This window comes from Zootoca vivipara, chromosome 12, assembly GCF_963506605.1.
Source record: "Zootoca vivipara chromosome 12, rZooViv1.1, whole genome shotgun sequence".
Taxonomy (NCBI): Eukaryota; Metazoa; Chordata; class Lepidosauria; order Squamata; family Lacertidae; genus Zootoca; species Zootoca vivipara.
The window spans coordinates 35,065,013-35,084,158 of NC_083287.1; the positions used below are offsets into that span (position 1 = coordinate 35,065,013).

Consider the following 19,146-nt stretch of genomic DNA (forward strand, 5'->3'; position numbering starts at 1 on the left):
TTAACGGATCTTGTTAGCAGGTACCCATCTAAACATAGGTAATATCAGTGCCTTTTTCTTAAAAAAATGTTTAGGGGTACTCTCATTTTGACTCTGGAAAATCACCATTTTATAGTTCAAATCAGGGAAAATAAATACAGCAAATGGACAAAAGTACAAAGATTCAAAAAATGTTTAGGGGTATGCGTCCCCCTAGAAAAAAGCACTGGGTATTATTATTATTACTACTACTACTACTATTTGTACCGCCCTAAACCCAGCGCTGCCGTGCACAGCAGCACTCATGGGACACTTCCACACAAATCACTGCACGAAAGTACACAACTCAACTATTCGTGTACTCCAGGCACAGACAACCTTGGCTCTCCAGATGTTTTGGAACTATAACTCCCATGATCCCTGACCACTGGCCCTGTTAGCTAGGAATCATAGGCATAGCTGCCAAGTTATCCCTTTTTTAAAGGGATTTTCCATTATGCTGAATAGGCTTCCTCGCGAGAAAAGGGGAAACTTGGCAGCTATGATCATAGGAGCTGTAGTTCCAAAACATCTGGAGAGCCAAGGTTGCCTATACCTCGTGTACTCCTTAGGTGTTATCACCTTTCAGAGCAGAGATGGGTAACCCATCACCCTTGACCACTGGCCATGCTGGCTGGGATCTGGGCCACAGATCCCCACCCCCCTTTAAGAACCAAGAACCTCCGGGTTCTTATTTTTGCTTTCCATGGCACTCTCTGCAGAAACGCAGGAAGCTTCACTCGCGGGCTGCTGCCCGTCCACCGGAGCCTCGACCCCGCTTTGCAGAAGGGGAAAGAGTGACGGCGGCCTCGGGAGGGGGAGAAGGGGCGAGTCCTTCCTGGGTCCAGGAGGCTGTCAGTTCACACGACCAGCAGCGGCCAGGGAAAGGAAGGGGGCCAGAGGCTCCAACTCGCCGCCCAAGTCCGAAAGCCGGGCAGGCCCCGCCGGAGCTCTCAGGTTTCGGGAGCGACGCAACAACTCACCGACGGGACGGGACCGGGGCGCTGCTGGCTGCTCAATTCCGGCCGGACGGGCTCCCCGCTTCACGGCACACGCCCTGCTCTGAGGCGCCGCCTCCGCCCCGCCCCTCCCGGGGCGAGTGCCTCCCTTCTCAGTGCGCAGGCGCCCGGCGGGGAGGGCGAGGGAAGCCCCGCGCGCGCCGCTCCAAGTAAGGCGAAGCGCTCCGGGGAGCAGCGGCTCCGCCCGGCGCTCGGAATGCACAGCCGGCGGCTGCCCAACCCGAGAAGCAGCTCCGCCTTAGCCCAGCCGCCATTGGATGGGAGGACCCAGGAGCGAGCCAATAGGTGGCGGGCCCGAGGCTATGGAGCAGCGCGGGCGGTGGCATTGGAGGAAATAGTTGGGATCTTTCGCGGGAGGCGTCCGGAGTGTGTTCTTCCTCCCCCCCCCTTTTGGGGGGGTTTGGGCAGCGCATCCTTTGCACCGAGACCTTTTATGCTTGGAATTTGCGGGGAGGAAGAACGCGCAGGCCAATAGGGTGTGGAAAGAGGAATCAAAGGAAAACACTTAAGGCGGAACAATATATATATAAAAAATTCCTTCCAGCAGCACCTGAGAGACCAACTAAGTTTGTCATTGGTATGAGCTTTCGTGTGCATGCACACTTCTTCAGATATCTCTAAGGTGCTGCTGGAAGGAATTTTTAAATTTTGTTTCGACTACGTCAGACCAACACGGCTACCTACCTGTAACTTAGGCGGAGCTCTAGAACTGAAGGACACGGGAAGATCCCAGCCGCATCAGAGGAGAAGGTCTACCTGACCTGACATTCTGTTCTCGCAATGGCCAAGCAGGTGCCCGTGGGGCGCAGGTCGTGCAGGCAGGACGTGGGCGCAGCAGAGCGCCCCCCCACTTTTGCCCCCCCCTCAGCAACTGGTATTAAGAGGCGTCCAGCCACAGCGGGCGATGCGACTGTCCAGGGGTTTGGCTTCACCCCCCCCCAAAGGCACACTCTCCCGTTGTCTCCCGAGACAAACGGATGCCAACAATTGCCTCCAGCTTTGGAGGTAATGCATGGTCATTGCGACTACTGGCCACTGATAGCCTTAACCTCCACAGATTTAATCTCCCTTTAAAACTGCCCAAGTTGGTGGTCATCAGCACATCTTCATCTCCCCCACTCCTGAAAATGCCTTAAGGCTTAGCACCCAATATCGAAAGCTTTCCTCCCAGGAGAGTTGCTCCATTTTGGGTGCCCTTTTCTGAATCTTTTCCAACTCCACCATTTCCCTTTTGAGATGTGGCAACAAGAACGGTAAACAGTATCCCAAGTGATCACGCCATAGATTTGTGTAATGGCATTATGGTACTGGCAGTTTTATTTTTAGTCTCTTCTGCCATGATTAATTTAGGCCACTGATGAAATAAATCAGCAAATGTCTCACTTGCAGCAGTCTGTATGGACATCATCGAAGCAAAAGGAAACAAGTCAACTCCACAATGACGACTTACAATCGTGGTTATGCTGTCGTGAGAGAGGAACGTAGGTTTACTTATATTCACCGTTCCTATAGACACCCTCAAACCATCAACCTAACAAGTGGGGACATAGCATAAGCATAATCAGCATGACAGATGCTTAATTAAAATGGCACTATCACTTAGTAAAAAAAAAAGGTAAACGAGGCTACTGATGCCCAGCTGGTGACATTTGAACCATTTCTAGTTTCCGTCCCAATTCCAACACATGTATCCCAATGTGTTTTAAGATCCCATTGCAGGGCCATCTTACTTGGCACAAAATGCCCCTTGCATTTTGGAATGGTCAGCTCATCCCCACAAAAGACTTTACTCAGCAAGCTTTACTGCCTAGGGTCAAAAACCACATTTGAGAGGTATGTGCACCACTTCCACTCAATTTATCTAGTTATTAAATGTATTAATTGCCTTTCTGTTAAAACCCACTCAAGGCCATTTACAGGCTTTGGTCAGGTTCCAATGAGTGTAAGTGCAACTTGTTTCCATGTGCCGAAAGGAGTGTTTGCTTGTGTTCCTCAACATGGGAAACCGCTTTTGAAACTGGGGGGACATTTCAGAGCTTTTAAAAATTGATACACATGGGACTTTGCTGTTCAAAGTGTGTGTGAGTTGGGGGGGGGGTTTAAAATAAATCCCACGGTACATGTTGAAGCCCTCGGATGCACCTAAAGTAATGTATTGGATCCTAGCCAATAAAGTTAAATAACTCAGATACTAAAACCCCAGCATCAATGAAATCAGAAGACAGTAACACAGCACAGAAGCCACTATCATTTAAAGAGAGAAGCGGCTTTTAATATTGTGCTACTGCCTTTTTAGAGTCATAGAATCCTAGTGTTGCAAGGGACCTTGAAAGTCATCTACTTCAGCCTTCTTCAACCTTGGGTCCCCAGTGTTGTTGGACATCGGCTAAGCTGGTTGTGGGGTGATGGAGCCTGTAGACCAGCAATATTTAGGAACCCAAGGTGGTTGCACAATTATTATTATTATTATTATTATTATTATTATTATTATTTTGTATTTGATCTGAAATACTGTGGTTATAGATATAATCAACTATTATTATTTTGGAAAGTGTGTAAATGTCCCAAATGAGTGATATGAATTTTAGACAAATTCACGTGTCTTAGAACTGAGCATGATTTTCTGTATCCAACAGGAACGCTAGTTGATGTCTTCCACTCCACCAATAGTTTTAGTTCAAGAGGTGTTTTTCCCCCCCCAATGCTCCACTCTTACCATTGTCTATATAGAAGAGTGATTTTGGAGAATAGTTTGCTTAGGGGCACTCAGCTCTCATTTGGTGTCATTTTCAGTGTTGTGTGCCCAGTAGCAAACAGATATTCTTACAAGCAATCACAAAGAGCTCAAAATCATTTGAATTTTAAAAATACATAACAACTGCATTGACCAAAATAATTTTATTGTATTTATGGAGACAATTATATTCTTTGAAGTCTCTTCAATACAGAGAAGTGCTGAATAAATGTGTATTTTTCCCCCACAGAAGCATTATTTCAGCTGTTCCAAGTTAGCCTAAATCCTGACGGTAGATTTACATACTCTGAATGGAATTTTATGAACACTTCATGTGATGCAGCTGTAAATGGAGCAATGTTGGTGTCCTGAGAAGAAAAGGGGGAATAAAAAATAATAATACTGATTACAGAATCTTTTCACAGAAAGCACATTCCTATAAGAATGCTACACAGGATGATTCCAGGCTGTCTTTATTTTGCACAGAGGATTAAATCACATACCAGCAAATTCAGATTGCGCAGTTAAAAGTTTATTTGGAATTCCTCCCCTGCTAAAGTGGACTTTTTGCAATAAGGAAAGTGATGAGGAAACATGCTTGGAAGTGTGAGATAACAATTGCTTGATGGAACCTGATATAACTTCCCCCAAACAAATCAGAATGAATGCTCAATAAATAGCTGACACTGTCTAACCGCCTCACAAACTTTGTGGAACAAATCAAGATGAATGTTCAACAAACAAGTTGTCTGGAACCAACCCTGGTTTAAGACATCCTTTTTATTGTGAATTTGTGATGATATTGGGGTTATTGTACACGATGCTGCTTTCAATACTGTTTGCAGATGCAAAAGTTTTGGGCTAGACATACTGCTTACTTTCCAATCAATGCAGATCCCTAGACTTCCAGCGGAAACGTCCCTGTAACTTTTTATACTGCAAATGTTCTAATTTATTTTTGTTTTGTTTTGCTTTTGTTGCACTATAATGCAAGAGTGCCCTGGTCCCAGATGGCAACAGCATTGGAAAAGCATCACAAAACAACTAATGAAGCAGAATGAGGTGTGGATGTTTGACGAAACGTATCTTAGGTTGTGTCAAGCATTGCTTACAGGGGCTGTGTACACACCCATATCTTTAAAGCACATTTTCCCCACTCAAGAATCCTGAGAACTGTAGCTTCCTTAGAGTGCTGGGAAGTGTAGTTCTGTGAGGGAGAAACTACAGTTCCCAGGATTGTATGTGATTTAAAATGTGATTTAAAAGTATGGTGTGTACATACAGAGCAGGGTGCATTTCCATTGCTTCTGGTGGTGTCAGGGTATTCTGAGCAGCCTGTGGATGAAGATCTTAAGGGTCAGCCAGGCTTGCGTGCAAGCAGCTAACCCTTCCTAGTACTCAGGTCCCAAGCCACGTAGGGCTTTTAAAGGCTATCAGTTTGAATAAACACTCTGAATTCTTCCTAGAAACAAATTGACAGCCAGAGGGGTTCGTTTAAAAGTGACAAGATGTGTTCCCTACAACGGCTGTGTTTTGTAACAACTGCAATATGACTGAACTGTCTTCAAAGGCAGCCCAACACAGAGTATAGTATAGTCCAGTTAAGATTTCACCAGGCTGTGTATAACTGAGCTGCCTGCAGGTGAGGAATCTCATAATTTTATGCAACACTGCTTTGTCTGCATTGCAACATGAAAGGGGTGAGAGTTTGTGAACCGAGATATTAGTAAATCTCATTTTGGGCACGCACAGAGGAAGGAACTAAAATAGAAGGAACACTTTAGCACAAACTCCACTAGATGTCACTACAGTCTCTTTTGGAATAACTCGCAACAGAGCTGGAGCCCATCACCGGGAAACATCACATAGTACAAAATTAAAACATACCAATCCACAGTACGGTCCCATAGATGCATGGCTACTGTCCGGTCCATTATAGAGTTTCAGATAGTTGCTACTACAGTCACCAGGATCATCAATGCTGATGAAAGCAAAATTGACGGTAACAGCCCTTCCTTGGGGGGCTTTAATCGTCCACTCGCAGTCTGTCTGATTCTGATAAGAAGCTGGGTAGCCAGGGCTGGCAAATGAACCAGTCTCACCATATAAAGTACCACCACATCCTACAAACAGAATGTTCGTTAGTGCTAAATATTTTTGTTGTACCGTGCATTTTGTGACGGGGCAACATTCTCAGCAATAGACATAATGGAGGAAGTATCAATGGTTATTGCTGCATCATGGTATGACGTTTCTTGAACTAACTTCATTGGGCTTAAACTGGATGAGCAAGATCGCATGAGCGCGTTTTTTCCCCCCTTAAATCCCAACTGGTCTGGATTTATAGGAATACAACTGCAAAACAAAACACAACATACCAGTTTTTAGGTGATGTCTTGTCATTGCTCGTGAATTCCCAGGCAGCAGCCATGGCCAGGAGCACGTTTTACCAGCTTAGGCTTGTTGGCCAGTTACAAACCTTTTTGAGAAGGAGGCCCACCTGGCCATTGTAATGTATGGAACGTCCAGATTGGGTTGTTGTAATACACTGTACAGGTGATTCACCTTTGAAGTTTATCTGGCAATTTCAACTAGTTCAAAGCATTATCAATATTTAATCTCAGGAGTTGGTTTAAAGGAGCATATAATGGGATTGTTAAAATAGCTGCTCTGGCTCCAAATTTGTTTGCAAGCACAATTCAAAGTGATGTTTTAAACCAGGCATAGGCAACCTTGGCTCTCCAGATGTTTTGGAACTACAACTCCCATGATCCCTGAGCTCTCGCCCTGTTAGCTAGGGATCATGGGAGTTGTAGTTCCAAAACGTCTGGAGAGCCAAGGTTGCCTATGCCTGGTTTAAACCTTCAAATTTTATAAAGCCTGATGTCATGAGCTGGCAGGACACCAAGGAAGGAGAAGTGGATCCCAGCGAGGAGTGTAGCCACAATTGGATGAGGCCTCTTCTGCTGATGTATGGCAGGGATGGGGAACATCTGTGGTTCTCCAGGTATTGCTGGACTCCAGCTCCCATCAGTCCCAGCCAGAATGGCCAATAGTCAGGGTTGGTGTGAGTTGTACCGGTATGCCAACACATTGAAAAGTTTCCCCATCCCTTCCATACATCAACAGAAGAGGTCTTATTCCGAGATTGCTCACTGATACAAGTTGGATTTGTGGGGATGAGGAGCAGCGAGTGGTTCCCTTTCCTTGAAACTATTTCTGCAGCAAAGGCTCCCAAACCAGTCCAGTCCTTCCATTCAGGAATGGTCAAAGGTTTCTTATTTCAGCACATATTTATTTAGATGGTGAACCTGACACAGTTCTAGATGACTGGCAATCCATGTTTCATAGTCTACTCAGTGGGTGTCATTATAATCTCTTAAATAAATGTAGTTTAAATTAAGTCTTAACGTTTTAAAAAATAATTTGTAAGCTACCCTGAGAGCCTTGAAAGTCCAAATAGCAGGATATAAGTGGAAACAAACAAACAAATATAGAATGAAAACCATTGCTTGTACCAGTTGGTGATGAAGTCCAAGTGATTTCATATCCTTCACTGGAAGCTAGGATGTCGCTTTTGAAACGGAGATACACAGCATGATTTTTGGCAAATACAGGATTGGGTAGGGTGTTTCCACAATACTTGCCAAGCAGTGGAGAGTTTGCATCACTACCATTTCTGACCTTTAGAAGAATATACAAAGCCATTGTTAATGAAATGTTATCAGTGATGAATAACTAAAATCTTTGCAACTGATACAGGTAACTTGATGGAAACAGTCTCTGTCATGACACTAACAGGTATCTTTCATCTTCTTCTTTTTTTAAAAAAGGGTGATTCCTACAAGTGGTTTGTCACAATGCTGACCTTATGATCAGCATGGTATCTGAGTCAGACCCAGCACATAGTAACAGAGGCAGAATTGTCACATGCAATACAGTAGCAGAGTCCTCTTGGAAGTTTTTACAGGAGCTAGGAGGGATGCTATGTGGCCCATTCTGGTCTATCGTCTAACCTAGCATTAAACTAGCTGCTACTTGAAAAGGAAATTGCAGACATAGGAGATAATCTGGATCAGGTTCCTGGTTTAAGCAGGCCATGTGAAGCAGATAATTGTCATACCTCTAAGAAATCACGGCATCCACTGTGTGGTAGGTTAAAGGAATTGAAAAAGAGAGAGATGGTGTGATTTAGTGGGGACCGCAGAATAATAGTACAATCCAAGTTGTGAGGGTAAGGATCAGGCCAGCCCGGGCTTTTCAGATAGCCAAATGATTGGTTGTATTCTCTGTTGCAGCCTAGCAGGAGACAAATATATAAATATAAATATCGTTACTACATTTTACAATATCTTCACACCTTTAGATTTTCACTCTGCATGCTAATAATTTTTGGTGCCTACAAGAAGCAGGGCAAAAGCTTTACCTGAAGCCAGGTAAGAGAAGCTAAGTCCATTATTAACCACATAGGCTTCTGATCTGAAAATTACAACAGCAGTCCGCCCATAAGAATAAAACACAGGAATCACAAGATTTTCGGGGCCGCAGAATCGGTGGACATGATCAGCATGTTCTGGATTGCCCTGAAATGTAATAAGCAAGAAGTCAAATCTGGGGGGGGGGAGGGAAAAAAGAGCATATGGAAAGGAAGGAGACTTTCCTAACAGATTGTGACATATTGTGGCCAGTGACATTTTGCACAGCTATTGCAAGATATAGTACCATGTGGACACAGGCATCTGTTTGCCAGTGCTTGTGACATTCTTGGCATATATATATGCACATAAGTTCCATTCATGCAATTAGCATCAGGTCTTGTTTGGCCTTCAGTATCAGACAATGCAGAGATTTGGGCAAGGGGGATTGAAAGCAGGGAAATCTCATGGAACTTTGACACCCAGGCTGGGGACCCCCACCTTCACCCTTAGCACACAACGATCCTAGCGGCAGGCCTGGCTGACTTACCAGTGGTGAGTCTTGGAACTCTAGATAATTTTGAGAGCAGTCCTGGCTGGACTGGAGGTGGAATTCCTGCACCACTATTTTCACATGTTGCTCAGGAGGAGCATCAATAGTCCACCTGCAGTACGTAAAGGGAGGATATGCTTCTGGAAAGTAGGGCGATGTCGCCCTTTGGCTAGTAGAAGTTGCATTATACACACCTCCACACAGTCCTGTTAAAAACAACAGCAACACGGATTAGTCTTGCTTGTTGGTTTATAGGCACTCTTTCGTGGAAGAACAAGGCTATCAGTAGCTACTAGGGATGGTGGTTCCTAGCTGCGTCCGAGGCAGGATACCTCTGAATACCAGTAGCTTCAATTCTCATAAGGGGAGGGTGGTGTTGCGCTCCAGTCCTGCTTGCAAGTTTCTATTAGGAATCTGACTGGACCCTGTGGGAACTGCTTAAGGGGTTTATTTTGTTTTTTTTAAAAAAAATAGATATTTATTAATTTTCCACAAAAAAAAAGGAATTTACAAAATTTTGAAACTAAAAAAGGGGAAGACAAAAATACAAAATACAAAAATACAGAATACGAAAATAGAAAGAAAAAACACAAAATAGAAAAATAAAGAACTATATAACTTATCTTCATCCCAGTGTAAATTGGGACCTCCTCGGGTTCCCGTCCCTGTGGTTCTTAAACACATTTCTAAGTAGCAAATTCTACCTCTAATAATCACCATTGATACTACATTTCTTATTTTCTTATTCTAATTAAGGGGTTTATTTTGCAATAAAATGGCATATTAATTTAGTTAACTGAATAAACACAGAACAAGGACGCTGGACTAGATGGGCTATTGCACTGATCCAGCAAGGATCCTTTTATTTACTTCCACTCAGAATCATAAGCTGTTGACCTAAAGCAATATTTATTTGAAAGCAACAGACACTGAGGTACAAATGTTCAATGTCAAGAGATAAAATGTGCAGATTCAAAATAGTTCAATTATATCATGATGGGGTTTTAAATATTTTATTTCTATGACATTGGAGTTGTTTTTCTCTTTCAAATACTTGGAGCAATGTGCAAGTCCATGTTTTCTAAATTAGTGGTCTAACAGTCCTAGCCAAGCCCCACCTTCTAACCCCTCTGATCTCCCCAAATCCTCTCCACCCAGACAGATACATTTCAGTCATCATCTCTTCCATCAAGTCTTATCTTCTCCAGGAAGCTGGATTCTCTCTACAATCGGTTTCCTTATCTGATAACACTGAGCTATATAATTGCTGGTTTTTAAAGTTTTGAAATCCTCCCTGGAGTTGTGCAAGACAAAGGAATGGCTTATTTCACGGGATCTTCTGGGAAGAAAATGAAAATTATACTCACTGTCCGCAGTAGTGTAGGTAACATTGAAACCTGCTCTTTCTACATACATGTCAGTGACAAACTTAATGGTCAAGAAGTTGTCAGTAGAAAGAAAAGGAGCTGGAACTCCGGAGCCACAAAACGTGCCAACAACTGTAGCATTTTCATTACTACCATCGAACAGCTAAAAGACAAAACAGAAACATGACTTCTATGTGGCATGATATGTGTGTGAGCTTAACAGTTAAAAGCTACGGGAATGATTGGTGGAAGGAGTTCAAGTGTTCAGTTTGGTGACTGATGTCTCACAGGGTGTCTTACAAATGCAAGAACTACTGCAATTGATAGCTTAACTGGTTAGAGTGTGGTGCTGATAACATGAAGGTCACAGGTTCGATCTACATATGGGGCAGCTGCATATTCCTGCATCACAGGAATGTTATTGAACTAGATGATCGTAGACCACAATTCTAGGATTCTATGAATTATTATTGATTCAAATCAAAACAATGGTCCTGTTAAGATGTAACCTTTTATCCAGATGCTCTGTCCTTGCATCACCCCTTCCCTCTTCTCTTTTTGGTGCACTGCAATTGAGTAATCATTCAGTAAACTAACCATAGTTTCCTGTTACAGCCAAGGCAGGAAACCATGGGTACAAGGTTTGGTACAAAGCAGGATTGGAGCCCAGAGTTTTGTGTTTGTTTAGGAGGCTATTCCTTGTAACCATTATTGCACAGTTTGGACATAATGGGAAATTATGGTTATGTAGCCCAGGAAGCCTTCAATCATAGCATGCCAAGGTGGGAGGAGAAATGGAGCAGAACAAGAATCAAGCAGTCAGACAAAGACTCATGCTTAAGAAACCAAGAAATGCAAGTCCAAATGGAATCAATTTCTCATTTTGATTTCATGTAAAGAAGGAAGTCATGTCCAACTAAACATTTAGTGCATGTTCAGTATCTTATTGAACTTGAATTAACCTATTCTTTTCTTTTTCTTTGAGAACCTTGAGGACACGACCGTTTAGGGTCATATAAAACTATTATATTTCCTTTACCCCTGTGGTCAGGTGGATGTTGAATGAAAAGAAATAAGGGAACAAAAGTTATTTTGTAGCCTATGGTCAAAACACAGCAAAGAGAGTGCCTTGCATTTCTTGATTAGCACACACTGATCTTACTTGGACATAGTCATAGCGGCAGTTTTGAACAGACGTTTCTGCTTCCAGTTGAAAAGTGTTAAAGGTGAGATTGATCAGCTTGTTTATGGGGGCAGTTATAACCCACACACACTCAAGATCTTTGTCATATTTGCCATCCATGTCGGAGTCTGGCGAGCCAAAGCTGTAACTTGAATTTGTCAGATAACCACCGCAACCTTGCTGAGGTCCTGTTAAAAAGAGAGATCTGTCATGTACTGCATGTACTTTATAGCAGTATTTTAAAGGATGTTCTGTATTTTTTGGTCATATTTAGTATCTCTTTTCCTATTCCTGTCTTGATGCTTATTGTCAACTATGGGCTTTTGGGGGCTGAATTGCATCATTTTTATGCTTTGCAAAGCTTTTGTTTTTGTTTTTCTTTTGTTAAACTAAGCCCTTTTCACACAATATGTTCAATATGTGGACAGCAGAATCTCACGCTGTCATTGCTTCCAGACTCCATAGACAAACGATTCATACTATTCACTGAACGCGAGAAGATTGAAGCAAAATTTCCCTTAAACTCCTCCCTCATTATATTCAATGTAATGTGTGAAAGTGGGGGTGGATATGTCAGGAGACGCCTCCAATGCTACCAACAGGACTGATTATTTGATAAGAAGGGATGCATCCCCCCCGACCATGTAGTCAGAGGCAAAAAATGCCCCAGCTGCATAATGAAAGAGAACAGCTTGCTGCACTTTCCAGGAGAGTCCCAAACCGAGAGGAAGCAGGTAAGAAGGGATAGCTATGGCGAGAGGGGAGCCAGAAAGGTAGAGGAGAGAGAAGGAAAGCAGGAGATTGCACGTACAGTATATATTTATTTCACCTTTATATGCCACTTGATTGTAAAAAAAAACCTCATAGCGGTTTATAAAAAGACAGAGGGAGGGTGGAAGAAAGAGGGACAAATGGGGGAGCAGTGTGAAGTAGGGGGGATAACTGGTGGGGAGCTTTTCCCCAGAGGGCAAGGGACAGAAGTAGCAGGAGTTGGTAAGGAAAGTGTGCAGACCAGGCAAAAACTTCTAGTGGCATATTTAAGGGAGTTGAGAAGGGAGTCTATCAGACAGGGGGTGCTAAAGGAAAGCCGTGGGAGTGCAACAAAGAGTAGTTGCCTTGATAAATAAAGCACACAAACTGAAGGGTTCAGTGATTGCTCGTTGATGATAAAAGAATACTTAAAAAGTAAGTAAAAGCAACATACATCTTATCATGTCACAGGTTTTTTTAAAACAGTAGGTGGAGCTGTGTCCTTGTCTTCAGCCCATAAGGACTAATATTCCTAGATTCTATTAAAGTCGTTGAGATGTTAAAAAAAGAAGCACTTACATTTGTATGCAAACACCTAATTGCTTAGTCAATAGAGCATGAGACTCTTGATCTCAGGGTCATGGGTTCGAACCCCATGTTGGGCAAAAGATTTATTATTATTATTATTATTATTATTATTATTATTATTATTATTATTATTATTATTTTACACCCCACCCATCTGGCTTTCCTGCATTGTAGGGGGTTGGACTAGATGACCCTCTTGGTCCCTTCCATTTCTACGATTCCACGATTCTATGTGGCCAGGTGATCAGAAATTCTGAGTGCATGAAATCTGCATGAGTATCAGGTGCTTATAATGATCAGATCAAAATAGGTATATTTTTTTGCTTGGCTGCATTTTTTTTTTAAAAAAACCCCTCCAACATTATGCAAAAGAATACTTCATCATAATGAACTTGGGATGCTGATAAACCAAAGTAAAAAAGATCTGCTGAGATTGGATGCAATGGCTGACATGCCTTAATAAACCAATTGAGGAAACTGTTTTGTTATTTATTTACATACTCTTTTTCTCCTATGATGAAACTCAAGTTGGCAAAAAGCCCAAGTACTGGCCAGACTTGTTGGGCTTCAACAAGGTTACTGCATCATGTGTCTTCCAACCAATGCTTCTGATGACATTTCCCTGTGTAACATATGTCTAAGAATCAAAGAATCTCTTTAGTCAAGCCGTAGGCTCGGACACACAAATGTACATGTGGAGGGATCACGCTATATAGCTGGGCATCCTGGAAAATTTCACAGCAAGGGCTGCGTAGGGCCTTTCTAGAGAGCATGGGATTAAGTCAGAGCGGCTGCAATGCCATTCCCCTAGGGATGCATGGATCGGTCCATTTCTTGATTGCATCCACTTCATATCTGTGTGTTTTGCATTAGTCGGTTCTGCCCCATTTCTGCATTAATTTGAAGCTTTTTTTAAAAAAAAGTGTGAAAATTTGCATTTAATTTTTCCATATCAGAATCTGTATTTAAATATGTATTGCATCACAAAACAAACATTTAAATGCACATTTGAGATCAATGTGTGCATTTCAGTCTAAAATGCATTTTGGTACTTTAAAAATTTGAGAATAGTATCAGAAAACTTGGGAGAACTATGGCCAGGCGGTGCAAATTCAGTTGGGTTTGCTTAAAAATGTGGAGTGAACAAAATTATGCTACATCCCTAAACGCCCCTGCTCCCAGATGCTTTTTCATTATACACACCTGGAGGACCAACAAGCACCTCCCACCCCCACTTTGGTTGATTCGGATAAAGGCCTTACTGTGGATTTTGACATTTTATAAAATAGGATAATTGAAAGAGTGCATAGAGCTCCTTCTGAGCCCCAGTCCGTGGAAACTGGAGCAGCAATATTACCTTGTGTCTTTTGCACATAATTTTTCTGCTAATGTAACCCATTGCAAAAATGTGCCTTTCTTGTGAAAATCTCTCACTGCTGACTTGGATGGAAGGAGGTTTGAAGCCAAATATTGAGCAGTATGATTTTGGCTTAAATGTAGTGCTTGTATGCTGTGACAGCAGTATTAGTGCAACAATATTTCTGGCTCAAATGAGATAATTGCAGAAGAAGAAGAAGAAGAAGAAGAAGAAGAAGAAGAAGAAGAAGAAGAAGAAGAAGAAGAAGAAGAAGAAGAAGAAGAAGAAGAAGAAGAAGAAGCGAAATTGATAGAATTACAGACAAAACATTGGTTGGAATGGCACCAGCAATCAAGAAGGGAAGAAATATGAGAGAGTCACAACTAAGGCAGAGGTTTTCTCTCCATTCAAAGCATGAATGATATTCAATCCATTCAGCTCCACTGGAGATAACTGTAAATACTTGCACTTAATTATAAACAGATCTCTGGTACGGAACTAAGCCAACATGTCGAGCCATATGTAGAATATCACTTCTCAACAGCTCATTCTTTGTTACATTATCTTTGCCCCTCATCACCGCAGCATTAAAAAGGTGCCAGAATAACACAACAAAACCCAGAATGAAAAACAGCCAAACTCAAAAAAACAGAGGTAGAGAAATCAGACAAAGCTGAATCCTGGGTAGCCCAATTAACTGAGACCTCCAACCAACTAGTGAAATTCAGCCTGTATACTTGGGCTATGTACTTGTTTAGGCTGATTCCCAAGCCAAATTGAGAGGGATCTGGGCATTGGCTGGGCAGCCCAGAGCAATTTGGCCCTGTCAGAGGGTGGGGTGTCAGGTAGGGAGGGAAGGGGTGACTAAAAGAAAGGACTACTGGGCAGTTGCATCTTCAAATGAGAAGGTAGGGGTGGGTGGGTGTGCTTCTTGGTCAATTTCTCCCCACTCCCTGAAGCAACACCACACAGGATTAAATCTTCCTGCTTACTATGAATAAGCAGGAAGTTTTCATCCTGTGCAGTGCTGGTTACTACTGATTTGCAATGTTCCCTTCCAAGTGTCAGACACCAGGCTGAGGAGTACTGCTCTGAAGAGGAATGGTGGGAGCCTCCCCCTCCTACTGCCCCTGACCAGGACCAGGATCCTGAAGCTGCCCAGGAGCAGTGGAGCAGTATAGAGTTGGAAAAGCGGTTTGCAGAGGGGCATAGTTTTGAAGACAAAAATTGGGAAGAACTGGGGGAGGGGGTTTGAGCAGCAAAGTGAACAAGACCAGGAAGAGAGAGAGAGCTAACAGATTCTCTCTTTCTGGAAAGCATTCAGCCTATCTGTCCAAGGTCATGTAGAGCAGATAAGGTGGCTACACAAAACACAAGGTAGGTTGCAAGATCAGGTTGCAAGATGGAAGTGACTATGGGGGAAGTGGGTGGAAACCTTAATTGGGGACACCTTCCTTCCAAGAATGGATGCTTTGTTCTTTTGCTGTGATCATTAAAGACTCTTTAAATGGTAAGGAACTCATTTCGCTTTCTCCTGCTTATCTACGGCCAAAAGGGGGCCGGGGGGGCCAAGTCCCAGGAGCCTGACACCAAGTCACTGCTTTCACACACTTTCCCCTTCTTCAGTTTGGATTTTTACAGACCTTATCTTTTTCAGTGTATGTCTGGTAAGAGAAAATCTGGATTGAAGGAGGGGGATGTATGGGAGTGCAGTGATCTGGAGGAGAATTCATATGGACAATGGATAATAAATGGAGGTACAGAATCTTACCATCCACATTAAATGAGAGTATTGATGAGACCCTACTGATGCAGTATGCCTAATAAAAAGAAGTTGTTTTGATTAAATCACATGATGCTGTTTCTCCTCCTCATTTTTTTCTAATTAATTCCTATAGCTTCTTTTCATGTCAACAAACTGCTCATCAGTAATAATAATAATAATAATAATCATAATAATCATAATAATCCAGAAAAGATGAAGTAGAGATAACCTTATTTTGGATGGCATCTGTGCAGAAATCATAAGTAACCATTGATGAAAAGGGGCAGGATTTTGAAGGAAGGAAATCAGGAATGTTTAGATTGCTCCAAATGAGTTTACCATTTGTGTTCACCTCCTTCCAAGATTTAATTAGGGCTACCCACAACATTAAGCAGAACACAGTAATCACATTAGCCAGTCTCACTTCACTAACACAGCCAGGGTGGTGTACACTTGATAAACATTAATGAAGAATTGCGTTTCACATTTGCCCTGTGGATGCTGCACCTCTTGGCCTTTCTGTTCTGGCAGATGAGATGGAGCTCCTTTCACAAGATTAATTTCCCATGAGCTTTCTGGCTTTACTTGATTTAGATCTGCCTTCATCACCAAAGTGCCCTGCTGATGTTCAGGACTGCCACACCCATCAGCCACAGCCAATGCAGTTCTGCTGGTTGGAGCTGACAGGCATTGTAGTTTGACACATCTGGAGGGCACCAGGTTGGTGAAGCTTGGTCTAGATTTAAGCAGAGTTCTTTAACCTACCTTTGAGGGAGGGAGAGGAGAATCCAGAATCCAACCTTCCTCCAAGAGGAAGCAACACTTTAATTTCACAATGACCTTGTAATATAGAGAAGGTGGCACTCCAGATATACTCCTTATCCCTATATTCCTTTTAGATGGTATCAAATGAAAAACAGCTGCCAGCTGCGGTGTGTGCATGTGTACAATGGCTGAGTGTTAAGGATATTTCTGCTACGTCACAAAAGCTTTATGACAAAGTGACAAAAAGTTAGGGGAGTTACTCCCGTCCACCCACCCACCCACCCCACCCCGCAAAATCCCAATGAATTACCAAAAGAAGAACAGGTAGGTAGCTATTTTCAGCCTATCACTGAACGGTCATAGGAAGGCTGAATTAAAGTCTGTATAATTAACATTAGGAAGAACCAAATATAACATTTTTAGAGCATGAAGCTTGAAATGAGGTGGACACATGCTGAGTTTCTCAAGTGGCCTTGACCATTCCTGTCGGGGGCACCAACTCTGAGTGCTTCTCCATGCAACAAAAATCTTCCCTGCAAGGTAGAGAAACCTGCACATTAAGAAGAAATGTTCTGGCCCAATCCACCCTTGTGTGTGTTTGTGTGATTTGCCCTCATAGGAAAACATTCATAAACAATCATCTGGTGCTCCCCTGCCCCCAGTGTGGGGCAGTTCACCCTATGAGCTCAGGATTCTACCACCTCATTCTGCTGCACATGAAGGTAAGGCTGGGCAGAATGACTAAATAATATTAAACCTTTATACCTTACCCTCACTATGAGTATAAAAAAGGGTACTTCAGGTCTACTAAGGTGCTAAGCATTCACGGATAAAGGTAAAGGTAAAGGGACCCCTGACCATTAGGTCCAGTTGTGACCGACTCTGGGGTTGCGGCGCTCATCTCATTTAACTGGCTGAGGGAGCCGGCGTACAGCTTCCAGGTCATGTGGCCAGCATGATTAAGCTGCTTCTGATGAACCAGAGCAGTGCACAGAAACGCCGTTTACCTTCCCGCTGGAGTAGTACCTATTTATCTACTTGCACTTTTGACGTGCTTTCGAACTTCTAGGTTGGCAGGAGCAGGGACCAAGCAACGGGAGCTCACCCCGTCGCAGAGATTTGAACCGCTGGCCTTCTGATCAGCAAGCCCTAGGCTCTGTGGTTTAACCCACAGCGCCACCTGTGCCCCAGTCTAGGTTTGCCCAAATGAAGCACCTAAAGAAAAGAAAACGTAGCAAAGATTTCCTATAACTCATGCTATTTCATAACAGCTGGCTTGCATTGAAGGTGCTGGGAGAATTCCATTTGACTGTTCCTTTTACCTAGTGTCTCTCTGAACGATGCTCTCCATCCATTGGCTGTTCCAGAGGAATCAGTCCTGAACAGCAGCAGCAAGTTGTTTGTGGAGCTCTTGATAGAAGGCAGGGCGGCGGCTGCACCACAGAACGTGCCCAGGAGCGGAGCGTAGATGTTCAGGCCATCATACACAGTAACAGAATCCTTGTGGCAAGATGAGGATGCTTCAAGGTGGAAGCTGTTGAACCTGTCAAGGGCATTTTTACTAGTGAGTGGGATTGTTTCAGCCCTGCTTTTCTTAAAATGCTTTTGGGGATAACTAATAGTGGCAACAGATATTGGTCTCAGTTGGGGTGACCAACGTGGCACCCTCTCATCAGCCCCAACCAGCGTAGTCAATGGACTAGTATTTTATTTCTTTACAGGAATATTTATATGCTCTCAGCTCATTAAAACCAATCATGGCAGCATGCAAGAAAAATATGATTAAAGTATCATAAAACACAGAACAAATGAAGAACACTGAAACGTATCTACTCTTCAAAAACGTTTGGTGAAACAAAAATGTTTCCAGTGGGTGACTATCAGATCGTAAGCGCCTATCTGATTTCAATAGGAAGAGCGTTCCACTTTTGCTGGAAAGAATTATGGCAGAATCTGTCAAACTGGGTTTCTCTCGGTTCCTCATTTTTCCAATCTTTAGTTCAGTCTACATAATACGCAGACACAGAAGAAGAATGTACATGTTTTCCTGTATATTTATCCTATTAAATGCATTTGGGCCTAAAATATGCATTTTCTTCAAGCCATGTTCCCTACTATACTGTATTTTTGCATGTTCCTTTCACTTATATACAAAGATTGTGCACTTTTCGCTAATATTCACTTTTTGCACACGCTTTTGGGTTGGCGATGTGCATCACAGAAATTCAGGGAAGTGCAAATTTCATTTTGGTTTGCATATTGGTCTGGGATGTGCAAATTAGGTGGACGCACATTAAAATAAATTTCTTATCCATCCCTGTCCACAGCACCTGAAGAGTACCATGGTGTCTACCCTGGTCTATTCAAGCACTGTGGCATTCTGACTTTTCTTGGGTGTTTTTTTTTTAATGGGAAAGGTTCTGGACTGAAGAAAAAGCACTTAACGGTAGAACCATCACAATCCAATGTACCTGTAAGGTTATTCAGAAATAAGTTCCACTCACTGACTTACAAATAAAGTTGCATAAAATTGCAGTCCTATGTATACTTGGAAACTAATCACACTGGGTGCAGCTAAGCTATTTTGAAAGTAAACTTCCATGGGATTGGCTGTATACCTTTAAAGCACATT

The 19,146-nt window shown here is 42.8% G+C and overlaps 2 protein-coding genes across 2 annotated transcripts in view; both read right to left on the reverse strand.

The window, feature by feature from the left end:
• Positions 1-1,129, reverse strand: part of RSU1 (Ras suppressor protein 1) — a 66,699-nt gene extending 65,570 nt beyond the window's left edge. Inside the window, exon 1 of the mRNA XM_035129135.2 lies at positions 1,002-1,129. The gene's annotated coding sequence lies outside the window, so the exon portion shown is untranslated. The remainder of the gene's footprint in view (positions 1-1,001) is intronic.
• Positions 1,130-3,857: 2,728 nt separating this feature from the next.
• CUBN (cubilin) overlaps positions 3,858-19,146 on the reverse strand; it is a 138,948-nt gene continuing 123,659 nt past the window's right edge. Inside the window, exons 60-68 of the mRNA XM_035129760.2 lie at positions 17,837-18,057; positions 11,269-11,477; positions 10,107-10,269; positions 8,737-8,945; positions 8,198-8,354; positions 7,895-8,070; positions 7,290-7,455; positions 5,659-5,894; positions 3,858-4,139 (exon numbers count right to left, since the gene is read on the reverse strand). Of these exons, the coding sequence (XP_034985651.2) occupies positions 4,032-4,139; positions 5,659-5,894; positions 7,290-7,455; positions 7,895-8,070; positions 8,198-8,354; positions 8,737-8,945; positions 10,107-10,269; positions 11,269-11,477; positions 17,837-18,057 (1,645 nt within the window). The 3' untranslated portion in view covers positions 3,858-4,031. The remainder of the gene's footprint in view (positions 4,140-5,658; positions 5,895-7,289; positions 7,456-7,894; positions 8,071-8,197; positions 8,355-8,736; positions 8,946-10,106; positions 10,270-11,268; positions 11,478-17,836; positions 18,058-19,146) is intronic.